Raw genomic sequence first — 16,616 nt, forward strand, 5'->3', positions numbered from 1 at the left:
AAGGCACCTGAAGATGAAAGAGAGTTTGGTTAATACCTTGCCCAAGAAGGTTATGTTTTCAGAGATAAGCATTTGTCTGTGAATAACATAACTTGAAAAGTTGTGGATGGATCTCAATATTTGGTATATTGGCAGATGTTGGTAAAATGAAGATATATGCCTTCACTGCTTTCCATGGTACTGAAGCAGATCTTCTGGTTTGATACCTTGTGTTCTGGTAGTGATTTTTTTAGGGTGGTAGATACATTGTATTTCTCAGAATTCAAAATAAATGCTGTGACATACATACATACAATAAGAGTCATATGGTTATCATTATTGTCCCACCTGCTGCTTTCTGGAAAGCATCGATTGCAGCGTTGATTCCGTCCTTCTTGGTTCTGTCCTGCTTTGCCCCAATCTGTGTGTAGAGGGCGCCGATGTTGAAGAGCACACTACCCTTCTCGAAGGCTACCGTACGCTGGCTGGACGGCACTCCTGTCAGAGAGTCAAACCTGAAAAACATGGAGAGTTTTATCCATCTACATCTGTCTCTGTATTGCAGGTATAACCTCTGTTCAGCTTAACACACCAGCTTAACAGGCATGGGGTGTTGCAGCTGCTGGTTATACTACACTGAACGAGCTGTCTCGCTGCAAGTGTTAAACATCTAGTTGCAAGTGTTTTTAGATATTAAAGTGAGAATGCCATTGCTGTACTGTTGGTGGCAATGAGTTCCACTTTACAGTAGTTCTCGGAATAACAAATTTTTGAGCACATTAATGCTGGGCTGATAACTCTGTTACTGGCATGACTATTTTGTGTTCTTTTCTGACCTGGTATCTTAATCTGAGAGTACAGTCCCCTCTTCTGAGGAATTCTGCTGCAGGGTTTGACTGACAGACAAGACAGATAAGCCTAATATCAACTCTCAAAGTTGAAACAATTTCAACTATTTCCTCTTTTTACACTATCAATAGTGACTGCATGCCTCAAAGTCATGCATTCCAAAGGCTTACAGCTTGAAGTGGTCTTTGCCATGCCTAGCTAAGGCAACAGAAAAAGACTTTCAAATTGCTAATGTGATAAGAATTCTTGCTATTTCTGCATCCATACAAAGTTGATTATGGATGACATATGATGTGAGGCAGATTATATCTTGGTATGCCTGGCTATAACTGGCACAGATAACCACCAGCGCAGGGGGTAAGTAGGGGTGTTGTCATATGTCAGGGCTCAAAATTCATTTTTGGGAATAAAACTTTGATGCACAGGAAAAATTTGGGTGCACAACAAAGGCTAATGTCAGCAAAACCTAACTACATACATGTACCTTTCTTCTATAGCTTACATTAAAATCTTAAAGAAGTCAAATAAAGGTTTTATGTTTACAAAGGTTTTATTATTTTTTCCAGTTAAATGTAAAGAATGTAATGTTAAATGTACAACATATGTAACCTTATACAAATATCTAGTAGCAACAGTGTGCCCACATTAAAAAATTAGGTGCACATGTATAGCAACTCCAAATTTTTTGCGCAAAAGTCCATATGTCTGTGGCATTTCCAGCCCTGGCTCTGATGAATGTGATCTGTTCTCTAAGGTCACCCTTCTGTACCCTTGGCCCCTGTATGTCCTGCCCTGGTCAACTGCTGGCCTAGAATTGACTATTGGAAACACAAGGCCCAATGGACAAACAGTCCAATGTGTTATAAAAGCCTGACTTTGCCAAATTCTGATCAACAAATTTTTACTTCACCCCAAGGGAAGTCTGCTATCTGTGATTGCATATTTGTAAGAGGGTCAGCATGGGGGGTTCCGACAACGATTTACGCTGAATTCACAAGAACCCCTACGTATTACGCTAAATCAAGAAAGGCAATTACGCTTAATTTGGTCACCTCACTACGAATTACGTAGATAAGATGGTTTTCCCTACGAATAATTACAGGAAATAAAAATAGGCTGCCTATGCTTTACGTAAAAGAGCATGTAGACCCTCTTGTAAATGAAGCACATACCAAATTAGTTGTAAACAAAGCATGTACCAAAGAAACATAACTCCTAACAACATAAATCTAAAAGGTATTTGCGATTCAGGTGCTAAGTACAGGAACTATTATTTAGTAAATAACCTGCTTTATTAGACTGACGACAGAAAATACCTTCACACAAGACAAAATACCATGACAAAAAAGTGGCATGATTATTACAGTAACTGTGGTCAGTCTGAAGTTGGGCTTAGATATTTTATCTATTTATCCAAACTTACCAGTGAAAGTAGATGCCCAGATGTCTGTTTGGAGGGAAGAATCTCTTCTCTACATAGTACAGCTGGTTGTAATACTCCATCAGTAGTTCTATCCCTGCCTCGTCTCGCTCAGGAGTCCGCATAGCCTGCAGATAACCAGAAATCAAAGGTCTCTTACCTCCATCATATAGCCAGAGTTTTTATAAATTTCTAGCTTCTCACAAACTTTGTCAATGCATTTTCCTGTCAGCTTGTGGAACCAATTTTGGGCCCGAGGCTAACTGAAACTTCCAATCATATCAACTAAGGGACTAACTTTGGACCTTCCCATCCTGCCAGTCTCCGGTCACACCATCTTCCATCTCTCATTCAAATAACTAGACACACACCAAAACAAACAAACACGCAGACCCGAACACAATACCTCCACTTTTGTTGATGTAACAACTATTAGAACAGGCACAACATGTGACATAGTTGGTCAGGGTATGTTGGAATAAGAAAACTGAACACATACAAGGCATTTGTATGAAAATGCACAGGCTTGAATTTGGATGTACATCAAGGTTCTGTTGATTTTTTCAGATATACTATATTAAGTAATGTCATGAGGGCAACAGTAGATCATGGAAGCTTCAGTCTCACCCTTCTTAGGTCGTGCAGTTCCTTCAGTTCTCCATCGTACTCACTGCTGTCCTCACTGTAGTGTTCCAGGATAAAATCCTGTTGGGACAAACAAGAAGACAGATTTACGAAAGGTCTCTTATTAGCTCTATCACAAAGTTTCTGTTTTCCCGTTCATTAAGACTAATTTGTCAAATCAATTCTACATGTACATAGCATGTTATCCTGAATTATCGTTATTTATCGTTAAGCGCTATCGACAGATTACTTGCATTCGAATCCCAGACTGATTAAAAGTGTATTATCTGCACAATATAGGTCTTCACAGTCTTCATCAGATGATAAGTGAAAATATTATACTCATCATGAACTTCTGCACAAAACTGTTAATTTACAATTAAACTATGCAGATCTCCTGAATTTACCATTACGTGTTACCAGGATCCCTCCATGCAGACCCTTAGAAACTTGCATATAAAAGACTGACCTTGAAAGGTACATTAAAGTCCACATCTTTGGTCTCCTTCAGCCCCAGCGGGATCATGGGAGTTGCTCTGCTTTCGCTGCAGGCAGGGAACAGGGTAATTAGACATCAGAGAACAGGGTAATTAGACATCGTCAGGACCAAATGGTACTTTTAACCTTTACCAAGTCTATTGTCTGTTATCTCTGTTTCCATCACTGCTACAGGATATGACATTTACAAATGTGTAGGGAGGGATATTTATAGGCATGAGATCCAAATCAATGATGTGATCGGTAATTGGGTTCCCAATCGGCTGTACCCTTGGGTTTAATGGTAAAATATGCACCTTCTTTGGCCTTATATCCAATAAAAATACAATATGGCAATATTTTGATTTGTTTGGCCAGCACACTTGTCTGAAGGCAATGAAAAATGCCACCCAACATACACATGATACAGGACAAAATAGCGTACACGGATGCTAAAACTTTGGTACCTGATCATGTCTATAATAAACAAGCTTTCATCTCAAATATTTCTTGCATCAGGTGGGATTGATGAAAGGGAATTTATGATCCACCTAAACACATGCTTTTGGGGCACCAATCATATTTTAGACAGGACTCATTCAGAGTAAAATCTTGGAGTACTAACAGAAGGAGACCCTCACCTGTCACTCTGGTACACCTCCACAGAACTGTTGAGGTCGGACAGCTCCTCCTTCAGCAGCTGCAGGTTGGAGTTGACGAAGCTGAGTTCCAGCGCTACGGTCTCCTTCATCTTCCTACTGTTACATGCTCTGGAAAACAGAAAACAACAGGATTAATATATGGGGAATGTTTCCTGATCAACAAGATGGCAAGGTGGTTAGGGTTGTTGGCTTAGAAGGATCTGGGTTCGAATCCTTAGAATGTTGTGTCCTTTAATAGCATGTTGTGCCCTTGGAAAGGCACTTAACATCTACATTTGCACCTTGCTTCAGCAAGGAACATAGGATGTAAAGAGGCAGTCCATATCTTGACTTGAGCATTCTGGTTTTAGTGGATCAAACCTTACAGTCCAGGTTTACCGATCTTGTACTTTACAAAACTGGTGTGATATACCTAAAGCGGGGTCTACAGGTTATTTACGTGAAACAAACAAAAATGGCTGAGCAAGAAGAATATTCCAAACTTAGATTTACAATGATTGAAACCAGTATGAGCAGAAATGTGTCAACTTTGTGCACCTCTGACTTCTCAGTCATCATCGGTGCATAAGCGAAAAATGTGACACACCTTGGTCCATCATTACAGCACTTAGAATAGCCAGAAGGTCAGACAAAATACCCTTTGCTAATTACACATCCATGACAACGTGCCCTGAGTACCAACAGCTGATGACGTTGTGTCTTACACAGCTGAACTTTTCTGTTTGTGAAGCTGTCTTTTTTGAGATTTCAACTGAAGGCAACTGATGGAAACATTAAAGGGGTACAGAAAATATAGACAGGTAAAAGTTAAAGATTAAATGGTTTATATTTGATAAGATCAACAGCAAAGACAATGTCCCATAATGTAAATTTGAGAAACTCTTTAGCCAGTATTTGCAGACAAACAAGTATTTCTATTATTAACCCTTTTTATCTTTCAATGACAGCACTTTCCCCTGGTCAAGCCTACAACCAAACTATATATTAGTTTTATTAGAACTATGTGGAACTCATTACCACCAAGTACAGTAGAGACATCCTCACTAGATTTAAACTATTCTTGAAACTAGATCTAGATGTGCAAGGATGTATGACTCTGGTCATTCAGTGTAATATAACCAGCTGCTGCCGAGCCGTGTACCTGTAAAGCTCATGTGTTACACAGAACAGCCAACCCCTACCAGGCTCCACAGGTCGCTGGAAAAATAGTAGAAATTGGCCAAATAAGACAGAAAACACGCCAGAGGAGTTACATGTAACTTATTTGGCCAATTTCTACTATTTTTCCAGTAAACCTGTACAGCCTGGCAGAGGCTACAGAAGGGCAGATATACTGGCTATACAGAACCATACACGCCATACAAGCAAATCCACTCATACACGTAACATCCAACGCACTTTCTTTGTTGCTTAGCAACATTATGTCATTACCAAATCCTCCAAGATAAGAGGCTTTTTTCATGTTCCATGTGTCCCAAGACCTAATCTTAGCCTTAATACATGTTCCATTACCTAAGTTTTTCTCACCTGAAAGGTTGCATTTATTTCTCACCTCATTTGTTCATTACTCAGGGATCCGTAAAATATTAGGTATAATGGAGATTACAGTGTATCTAGAAAACCATTATGGAATAGTTCATACCAGTGGTTCATACATACTTGCATGTCTGACCATCCCTATCTGCATGGATTTCTTGGGCCTAATGTTATCACCTCCATGTTTCCCAAACAAAACACTGTCTGTGATCTTATCTGTTCACACTGTATTTGATTACACGAAAAAGAAGGATGATAAACTTCATGCTTTCCTATCAAGAAAATGGCATTCTGGGCTTGCAATACATACTGGGTGTATATGAACTTTTTGTGCACCCAAAAATGCAGCTGTGCACCTATCTTTTGACTGGGTGGGTATGCTAGATATTTGCATAGAGTGTAGCATATTTAATTATTTGTTTGTGTAAGAAAAAAATAAGAAAACATTTCTTGTTAGTGTATTATTTGTTTCAAATTTTGAGGCTAGCTGTAAAATTTGGGTTCATTTATTCTAAGCTGTGTACCCAAGATTTTCTTTGGTGCACTTACATTTTTAGGTATTCCAGTGTGCTTATTTCCCAAAATGAATTTCCAGCCCTGCATCGGTTGGTGTTTCTCTTTGTAGGCTTTCTCAGACAACAGCTGACAGGATGGAGGAGGGTTTTCAATACCACAACTGACTACAGGTAATACTACTCTTATCCTATCCTTCTCTTAGATGTTAGCAGGAAACTATGACTTCTTGAGACATTGCAGACTTCTTTAATGATCTTTATTACCTGCAAACCTTTTTTTTGTATTATTCTACTGCAACTGACTACAGGTAATACTTCTATTATCCTATCCTTCTCTTATCCTATCCTTCTCTTAGATGTTAGCAGGAAACTATGATCTCTTGAGACATTACAGATGTCTTAAATGATCTACTACGTAGTAGTAGTATTACTTTCAAACCTTGTTTCTTTCTTAGTATAACTCTAACTAGTCTAATATAGGGAATGTCTAGATGCAGATCACCTATCAGAACACCTGTCACGTGTAGGTGGATCACCTGTTGGAATAACCAAGCCTGGGATCACAGACTTCAACATAAACAGTCACCGTAGAACAAACAAAATGTCTGGGCAAAGGTTGTCTCTAGGGCCTGTCCCTGCTACCCAAGAGGGAAATTTGCTTGTTGGGAGGGACAAAATTTTGCCTAGTCCGTCCAAAAAATCTGAACTTCATGACAAGAAAAAAATAGTTTCATGAGATTAAAATGACAGATTTTAAAATTAGCAACACAGGCTTATAATTTGACCTTGCTCTTTGCAATGCCAAAACTATCTTAAAAGCTAATGCCTTCAAAGACCTATGATCAGCGTTCCCGCCAGGTTCTTGAAAGTATGCGTCCAAATATTTCTGAGGGGGGTATTGAGCGCCGGAGGCGCGAGACGAGCGCCGCAGGCGCTCGCATTCTAGGGGGGTCCGGGGGCATGCTCCCCCGGGAAAATTTGGATTTTCAAACCCTCTAAAACACAATTTCCCGCAATTTGAGAGGAAAATCATGCGCTTGAGATTGGATGTCGGTTGCCTCTTTTACTCCCGTAATTCAGTAATCGACAACCGCCCTCTCTCAAAAAATACACTATAGCACGGGGAATCAGCCGTCAGTGATCTGGCCCGGGTATAATTTCTCCAGACACGAAAATTTTTGGATTTTTTATGCTTCGCAACAGGGCTCTAGCCAGTTCGTCAGCCCATGGAAAAATTCTGCCAATTTCTTCCGTCATTGAATAAAAAAATGTCGACCTCGTGCGATCGATGTTGCGCCCTCCCTCATCAAAGAGTTTTCCGAGACGATAAAATAACGACGACATCACACTCACGAATCGGTGGGGTTTTACAAGGCCGTGCCGTCATTTTCCACGAGCGTGCGTTTGTTTCCTGCGACCTCAGGTAACCCCGTTTTCGGCGTGAAATCTTTGGCTGGATTTATTTTTAAATAGACCAAGAACGTTATACATTACTCGAAGGAGGACGATCTGTTGCCTCTTTGGCAGTGATCAGTGCTGGGGTAGCCTTGAACTAGTAGCCAGAAAGACGTTCCAACGTGCTGGGCGCTGCGATCGACGGTCCGTCTTGGGAGGGGGGCGTGCCGCGCCATGTGCCACGGAGGCCAACGCGAGTGCACAGCCGACTCGATCGACGCTTGACAACAATATTGCGGCCCCTTTTCTGCCACAAATTTTGTCTTTTTGAAACAAAAGAAATTTTGGAAATAAGAAATAAAGTGTATAGTTTTGGATTCTTCACTTATTTACCGCGCACCGCTTTTTTAACTTGGATAAATGGGGAAACTTTAATAGTAAATTGTTAGCAGCTAGGGAAGAAACTTGCCAGACGACACGGGCACCTACCAATATCACAAAACAACGTCACGTGCGCTAATACTCGGTACCTTTTGTATTTTCTCCGGTGACCAATGACAGAGTACATCATTACATTTATCAAACGCTGATTGGTTATTAAGATGATTGGATTTGGACCTGGTGGCCAATCTAGACTGCTTGGCGCCGGCGGCCTGTTGTCAAAGAAACCGACTGCCAATCAACTGCCCACAGCGTGAGTACTTTTGTTGAGATGTGCAACACTCGCGCAGAACAGTTTGTTTGTTCAATACTAGTATTAACCACAAATCTTTGACAAATACATGAAAATGAGGACAAGTAAGTATCATGTTAAAATCAGAATATAAAATCTGCATAAGATTTCTTCCAGTGTTACAGAATGCTGGCTGTCAGATGTAACGTTATTTCACGGACTACAAATAATTATATTGCGCAACGGACAGCTCAGACTGGCGCGTGGCTGGGTGTGTCGCACATGGGTCCGCTAGTTGTAAAACGTGCCGCGCTCCGCCCCATGGGATGACCGGAAAGTGAACAATTTGAAGTATAAATTGTAAAGGTAGGATTCTTTCTTATAAAGACAGATTTTTTTAAAGATTCCAGATACATTTTGTACACTGGTGGTACAGGTCAGCCTTTCTTACAGATTTTTTTATGGACGCATTCAGCCGAGCTGAGTGCGTCTTTCCAGAAAAAAATGCGTCCAAAGACGTAAAGACGTATGCCTGGCGGGAACGCTGCCTATGATAACCCTTTAAGAATGAGGGGGTAGACAAAAATGCAAAGCTGGGGACAGTCTTTGATTCTGCTAACATCAAAGTGTAATTGTATGCTTATGGTCATTTTCTGGACCCCTGGAAACACCTATATTTGATGCTTTAATGCTACGTATGCTGTTTATTTTCTAATGTTGTAAAAGTCATCTCATTGCATCCGATTTTTAAATGAGAAAAAAGTTAGGATTTATTTCACGATAAGACTAAATATGATATTCAAACACAAAACCACAGCAACAACATTGACAAATTGACAGACCAGGGGTTGACTGCATGTTTCTGCTCAGGACAGAAGAAAGGGGCCGAAAATTAATAAAACAACTGTTAAAGACATACATTCATTGATACAAAAACAAAGGCCCTGCCTATGGGGCATTTTTCGCATACACAGAGTTCTCGATCAGTTAGATAAGAGTGACTCGGGTGCCAAGAGCATGCCCAAAGTTCATCCCTGTCAGTCAGTGATGAGGAAAAGGCACTGTTTACCACATACTTCTGGCATGACTACACCTGCAAACTTCATTTGGTGGGTGTGTATTTAAATCTTACACATGCCTGGTCAAAGGCCTAGGAAAGTTAATGCCGTGTTTCCAATTACAGCTCGGAAAAAATCTGGTTGGTAGTACATATACATGTAGGCAGAGATTCTCTTTCCTTTTCCATGTAGATATTATTATTATTATTATTTAATATTATTATTATGATATTATTATTATTATTATTATTATTTAATATTATTATTATTATTTAATACTATTAAAACCAGAAGTCGGGTATTCTAGCTTGCCAGAATCATTGCTCCAAAATACCAGCCTCCTTGTACCAAGACTATCATCAGGCACCCATTTAAGCCTTTGCCAAGAAGGTAATGTGTTGTGCAGTGTTTACATGTGTATATATATATGTATGTATGTACTATGTATGTATATATGCACGTTTGTGGTTTATCAGCATAGTAAAAAAAATGGATGGTCATGAAATGATTAGATTTTGGGACTCCTGGCAGCTTTCAGTGGTACTGCAGCATAACCTCTATTTTTTTCCATTTTGTTAATGTACTAGACAAGCTATGGTCATGCTTTTGGGATGGTAGGTAGCTCTTGTAGTCGGAAAGAAGTACCGTAAGTTCGGGCCATCTAGCAACTATTAGTCACAGACTAAGTCAAGAACGGATACGAATTTTCATTAGCATTTTTAACATCCAAGCAAATGAAAATGTATTGGTACAGGATATATGGTATCGACCGTTCCTATTACATTTAACTACATGTATAATCCAATGATACTCAAGTATCTACTTCATAAATATATGATTCTTGTCAGACAGTACTAAAATCAATATCACTTACTCATGATTCCTATCTGCAGTTCCTGCTTAACTCAATCGTTATCGATTCTCGATAAACATCCATGGTGAGGCCAATAAAAGAACAAGTCATCCTGCAAATGTGTAATAAAAAAATCAATCAGGTCCAAATATCAGGTAAAATGATAATGGCACTGCAGCCATTCCAAGAACCTTGGAGGTACATATTGGATAGTTTTTGCGCCAAAACTGTAAATATTCCATTCAGACTGACATTTACAACTAATTTCAATAGATTAGCAACATTTTTCATACTTCCAGTGATAGTAAAATAAGGCGAAAGTAAGTTGCACAAAGTCTGTAAGTTTTTGGTTGAGTACCGAAAACTCCCCAGTCCCCACCTAAACAAAATGGCTGACAACATATGATCAAAGCAGCGGTGGAATGTGTGCATATTTCAAGACGTTCTCACAACAGAACAAAGTCGCATCCATAATATACACTGTGAATATTGGCATGCAGTGTTATAACTAACACAGAAAAATGACCCAATTTAACAGTGACTATGCTTGAATGTTTTGATCAGTCAGAGTCTACATTATATACTTTTATAACATTGGTATTCTGAGGCAATAAACACAATGTGTTGATATGACAGATTGTGATAGGCTTTTCAAACAAATAGTCTTGTGCTTTATACTAATTAGCTCCTTTGCTATAACATGTGCTAATCATTTCATACAAAAATATTTTTCTAGCACTTGTAGTTGAACTTGTACATTGAGGAATGGCCCAAGTTTGACTGAAGGGCTATTGTACAGAAGAAGTACCAAGTATTTGGCAGTGTGCCATTTGGCCAGGCATCAGGAATCCAGGAGAGAAGAGGATAATTACTGTGTGGAGAGTGAGCAAAAACAAACTCCTGACCTGAACATTTCTTACCTCACCAGGTCTTGTTGCAGGTCTTTTGCAGAAGAAACGCAGGTGACAGTGTATGCTATTGTAGAATTTTTTTTTTAAATGGGCCTTTCTACACTGAATCAAACCACGAAATTCTAGAACTTTTCTGAAAAAGACATTTATTTCACATAAAGTTTTCGGTCATCTATTTTCTAAAATTATGTGTAATTATCTAAAAACCGTAATGCAAAATCTACATTCTCCCTTTGATTAGAAATATATGTACCAGTTAGCTCACCCAAAAAGTTAAAAGTAAAACTTTTATTTATGTTTAATATGAAAGTGCACTTAAACCAGTTTAGCTTGAATAAACTCAGGGAACAGACGAGCCAACTAGTGGTGACAGAGAAGGCAGCTGCTATGTACAGTATTTACAGGTTCATTGTGCTAGGGAAATTCCCCTTGATCTTTTCAACAAAAACAATGAACAGTTGGAGTCTTGGACCAGGACTGTGACCCTTTCTAGCAGCTTGTATGAACAAAAAATTTGGGTGAGTGAAAAATTTAAAGGGATTCACAACTTCTTGGTCTAGAGGCAGGGTTGCTACATTTTACGCACTAACCACTTGACTACACATGCCACAACATCATAACATGTTATGATCTCCCTTTCCTGACTCTACTTCCCAGAGCCCCCTCTCCAAACAGTCCCTTTCCAAGAACAGCAGGCCACAGAGAACAGACTACAACACTCACAGACAATGGTGGTAACCCGCAGAGATGATAACAGTATTTGCAGATCTCTCTGAGAGTTGGTCGGGGCCCACAGAGTACACAGATTATAGGCTGTGCATAAAGGTTAGACTGGAGTCAATGCATTAGCAGCTTTCCAAACCAAAAATTACACACCAGTCCATAATAAAGACATTTCTACAGAAAGAGACGCTACCATTGCAATGATATATCATTATGAAAATGGTTTTACATTACATCTACCAAAAGAGTTATAGACTATGAAAAGGTATACATAGTATTTGTCAGCAGTGCACTGAATCAAATCAATTAATGTGCTTTATGAAAGGAGCATAAGGAGTGTATATGTAACTGATTAATAACTAATTCTATCAACTCTGAACTGTACTTCCTGCTACTCCTGTAAATATAAGATGCCTTCAATGTGTCACATGTCTCAATTAACCTTTTTGAAAAGTATAATTCAATATGCATATGTAGTGCTTTTTTTAACAAATTCATTATCATACAAACAATGTTTCCTTGCTTGACTTTAACCAGTATCTGTCATACAATCCATGCCTTTTCCTGTACTGTAGTGAGAAGTGACTCCAACCCTCACCAAACATGGTTAGACACTGCTGCTGATGTTATGGCTGTTAGGGTCTCCCCTGAGACAAACAAGCCCATTTTCCTTTCAACTCCCAGTGACAGGTATCAGACACTAGGGTTCTTGAGAAAGTCTTTAGGACCAGGACCTCTCTGAAGACGTGGTAGGTCAAGACATTCAAGTGCTATTTGGAATTTTCTTAAGTGTAAACAAGTCTCATTGAATGAGGTAAAACAAGCATCATTGTGGGCATACTCCCCATGCATTTAAGGTTTCCTTTCATAAATTTCCAGTTATTTTTGCTGACATTTGACGGATGCTTGCATATTATTAATTCTATAACTTGGGTTGGACTTGTTTTGGGGTACTAAATTTCAACAAATTTACATATAGTCATACCAGCTATCTACCACTCAAATATCACAACCATGCTTAAAATTTCCAGAATGCAAGATATCAAAACTTAAAGTTCTGCTACAGTATTGTAGAAGCGCCTAGGAGGTCTAGTATTGAATTTGACCTTCAGTTTCCTGACACACCAACCAAATAGAATATCATAAGGATTCATTCACAGCTGTTGGAGATACACTACTCATAATCATGTAGACAAGCAACAATGAAAACATAACCTTCTTGGCAACCATAATAAAATATTGCCAACATATGCTAGCACGAACCCCTTACAACAAGGCTTTGTGTCTAGACTTTCCCACAAGCTATTGTTTTTACATTAACCTCAGATCTTGCTATACTGATGCTGATACTGCTTGTACGCTGTAACATTATCCGCACGTCCCCATACATGCAGCACAGTGTTTGACAGTTGTTGAGCTGTGAGGCTACACAAGCCACAGTACACTGTACAGACATATTGTTTGCAGGGTCAGTTCGTGACTCCCCTCAGGTCTATTAGCACACTGGTAAAGCTAAAAGCACACTCTTCCAGATAAAGGGAGAGCTCTCCAATCCTATTTCTGAGACCCAAGAGTTATTCCTGTACCATGGGAACCCTCAAGGAGCATAACAAAGGCAATCCTCCCCTCTTCTTGTGAGGTACATGACCTTTCAAGTTCATTTCCAAGACATTGGCTGTGGTCTCATCAGAAATGGCATGACTACTGACAATAGCTTGATCTTGCATTCAAACTCTGGTAGGCACTTCTACAGACAGATTCGCAAGTCGCGTGCTCTCATATTAGGATTTTTCATCTATGACTTTAGTTTCCAAAGGATGTGTGGAAAGAAAATTATACGCAATGGACAAAACTCAAAATCAAGGATGCAACGTTGACACAACAGAATAAGCTCAACAATGCAACGTATCAAACAGAAACTGTAATTACTTCTAATGTAACTACAAGACAACAAGATTTCAATACACTTAACACAATAACAGTGGAGCAAATAAGCAGTGAAATGACTGTTACATACAACACATTGAAAGTGAATTTGCAGTTCAAAATTAGGTTTGCCATCTCATAAGACTAGACTTATGAAAGGATAACTTCAATAGCCAGATGTAAAGTACTACATTATAGTAATCTCTTTATCGCCCAGGTTGTTCCCATATGATTAGGAAATGTCACGCACTGATGTCCTGAGGAACTAGCTGTTAAATGTGCAGCAGATGTTGGGGTCACAGGGGGCTTCTGAGTACTTCATGGTCCATTACACATGCTTTCAAGGTTAATATGAATCTTACAAGGTCACAACAGGAAGGAAGGAAATAAGAGCAGTACTCACTCTTGGTTACTAGTCATTCAATGTATGTGTACTTCACCTTTCTTTTTCCTGCTTAATCTGATCTTCTTGAAGTCTGTATGTTCTTTTGTCTCCTCTACCTTTACTATAGTACTATACTGTAAATGGGGAAATGTTTGCAGCAGTTTTGTGTTCACATTTTTCAAGCTAAAAAGGTGACTGAACATTTCTCCTTGAACAGTAAAACTCTGCATTACAACTGTGAACTTAAATTAAAACCAATGGCAACACATGATTTTCTCCAACCCACAAAATTCAATCACTGTAAACATTTAACCTTTTACACTGTCTACAGTATCTCATTTCCCAACATATAATGTTGACTGGATAAAGTTTCTTGAAAACTAATTGTTCAGTATTTCACATCAGCCTGTAGCTAGACGATCCTGGCAGTTGCACAGACTGGGGAAGCCACATACAGTATAAGGCTATCAGCTGAGACCTGTTGACATTTCCTGCACAGGTTCATGGTCTAGCCAAACCCAAACAGCTGAGACTCAACAATGGAAGCTTTCAGGGTCCTGATGGTGTTCTTAAGGTGACCAGTCAGGTCTGGACAGTACAGTTCTCTGTCCATTGTTGGTAAATTTAAATAGTGGTGAGAGAGACAAGAGTAGTCAAGTACTGGTATGTAAAAAAGAAAAAGAAGTGAAAGAATAGAAAAAGGAAAAGAATGATAAAGAGAATTTTTTCAATTATAATTTGGAATTTCCAGCAGGTCTTTTAACTCAGCTGTGTTCACAGGTAGATATGTTTATTATGATACATATGCCTATCTCTCTAACTATAATTATGGCAAGGTATTGACTCCTTGCTCCTATTCTTACAGCATACAAGCCTACCTGGCCCTTGGCTATTGTTCCTATTTTTTCTAGTGCTACTGCTTATCAAATGTCCTTTGATTTTGAACATTTAGGTACCATAGTCTTCCTTATGGCCTTAGGCTAGAGTCTATGCGGTGGGAGCCAGAGACATTTCCTGTTAAAAACGTCAATCTAATGCAATCTAATGTACTAATATGGGCAAATGCAGGGCTTCTTTCAAACATGGTACCATCTACTTCCCAAATGTAAGGTGGCCAGTGTTATGTGATCCGTATCCAGAACAGCCTGCCTCTTGCAAAAACATCAGAAGTCCTCCAAGAACAACAGCCAGCTTTGTATTTCAGAAAGAACAGAAAACAGTCTGTAATGTTATATGGGACACACAGACTTTACTGTTATTAGTGTGAAGTAATCAGCAGCTGTGATCTAGTGTTGTAAATGTAACTGTGTGTCCTGGTACTTATACAGAAACAGACAACACTGTTAGTCACTTTGTACATTACTTTGTAGTTTTTATACAAGAGACAAAGAAAGTACCATCTTAAATATGTACCATCTTCGGTAGACTGGGACCAAACTCTCAACTCACCAAAGCAAGGCAAATACTTGTTTACTTGGCCATTGCACCAGTTCCAAAATGTATGTATTTACTGAGAATAAAAAGAGAATAGTTATCCTTGACCATGAATGACCTTCACACCTGTACAACATGGCTTCCTGGGATTCCTTTGAAGTTCTACCTGGCATAACGGTCAATACAGCACAGTATGCAGGATGTGTACAACCTGTTCAACATGTGCTACAGAAGTACAATCACTTCCTCTGCCTCTTCCCTCCACCGGAAACATCGACAAACAAACCAGTTTGATATATGGCACCCTTCTGAGGTATTAGCAAACAAACTGTGTATTAAGTACGTCAATGATGGCAATATAATGGGTTACGCACTTGAATCTTGACTGGGAATAACTATGAGAATCCAGGTAGTAGGAAAGGTGACATCCATCCAAATGTACACATTCAAGATCATGAGGAGAAAAAATTCATCCTTTTTTTACTTATCCAGTTTCAAAGTGACATGCCTCAGTCCCAACGGAAGCTGCTAGACTAGAGGGCCCAAACTCATTGACTGACCAAAGAGCTATCTACCAACTAAAAATCATGACCTTTGTTCTGTTACAAAACCTAGGAAAGGTGGCAGGTGGCCCAGAATCTGCTCATTTTTTTCATAGGACAAGTCCTAACCACATACCAAATTTCATGAAAATCCATCCATAGCTTCTTGAGTTTCGTCACTAAACCAAACCTATATACACAAATGCTAACAAAACCATAACCTTCTTGGCAAAGGTAATACAGCTACAGGAAAGGAGTCAATAATTGTTCAGACACTGTCATCTCCATGATCAAGTAACTGTGATGTAAATCATTGTGGTACAACATACTACATAGTGCCAATTCAAACATAGGGCAGTATAACTCTTGGTTCAGGACAAATACAGTTCATAAAAGCCCATTCACTCATGATGTTGCCAGGAAACAACATATAACTGTCTTAAAGGCATCTCTATAAGGCCCAGGGGCATAAATAAAGCTAATGTCAACACAGAGTTAAGTGCTTAGAAGACAGAAAGTTGAACAAGTCTGGCTTATTTCACTCACACCTAAAGCTAATCTGTTATCTACAAAACACTGCTTGTTTCGTCTGTTATCTTTTACAACACAACTCCTGAACCTGGGCTAGTGTTTACAACAGCGAACTTCCACAAA

The 16,616-nt window shown here is 39.2% G+C and overlaps 1 protein-coding gene across 1 annotated transcript in view; it reads right to left on the minus strand.

The window, feature by feature from the left end:
• Nucleotides 1–16,616, minus strand: part of LOC118417582 (rhophilin-2-B-like) — a 32,506-nt gene that overhangs the window by 8,626 nt on the left and 7,264 nt on the right. Inside the window, 5 exon segments of the mRNA XM_035823174.1 lie at nt 317–494; nt 2,252–2,376; nt 2,876–2,953; nt 3,342–3,417; nt 3,991–4,119. Coding sequence (XP_035679067.1) covers nt 317–494; nt 2,252–2,376; nt 2,876–2,953; nt 3,342–3,417; nt 3,991–4,119 — 586 coding nt within the window.

The sequence above is a fragment of the Branchiostoma floridae genome, chromosome 6, assembly GCF_000003815.2.
Source record: "Branchiostoma floridae strain S238N-H82 chromosome 6, Bfl_VNyyK, whole genome shotgun sequence".
NCBI lineage: Eukaryota > Metazoa > Chordata > Leptocardii > Amphioxiformes > Branchiostomatidae > Branchiostoma > Branchiostoma floridae.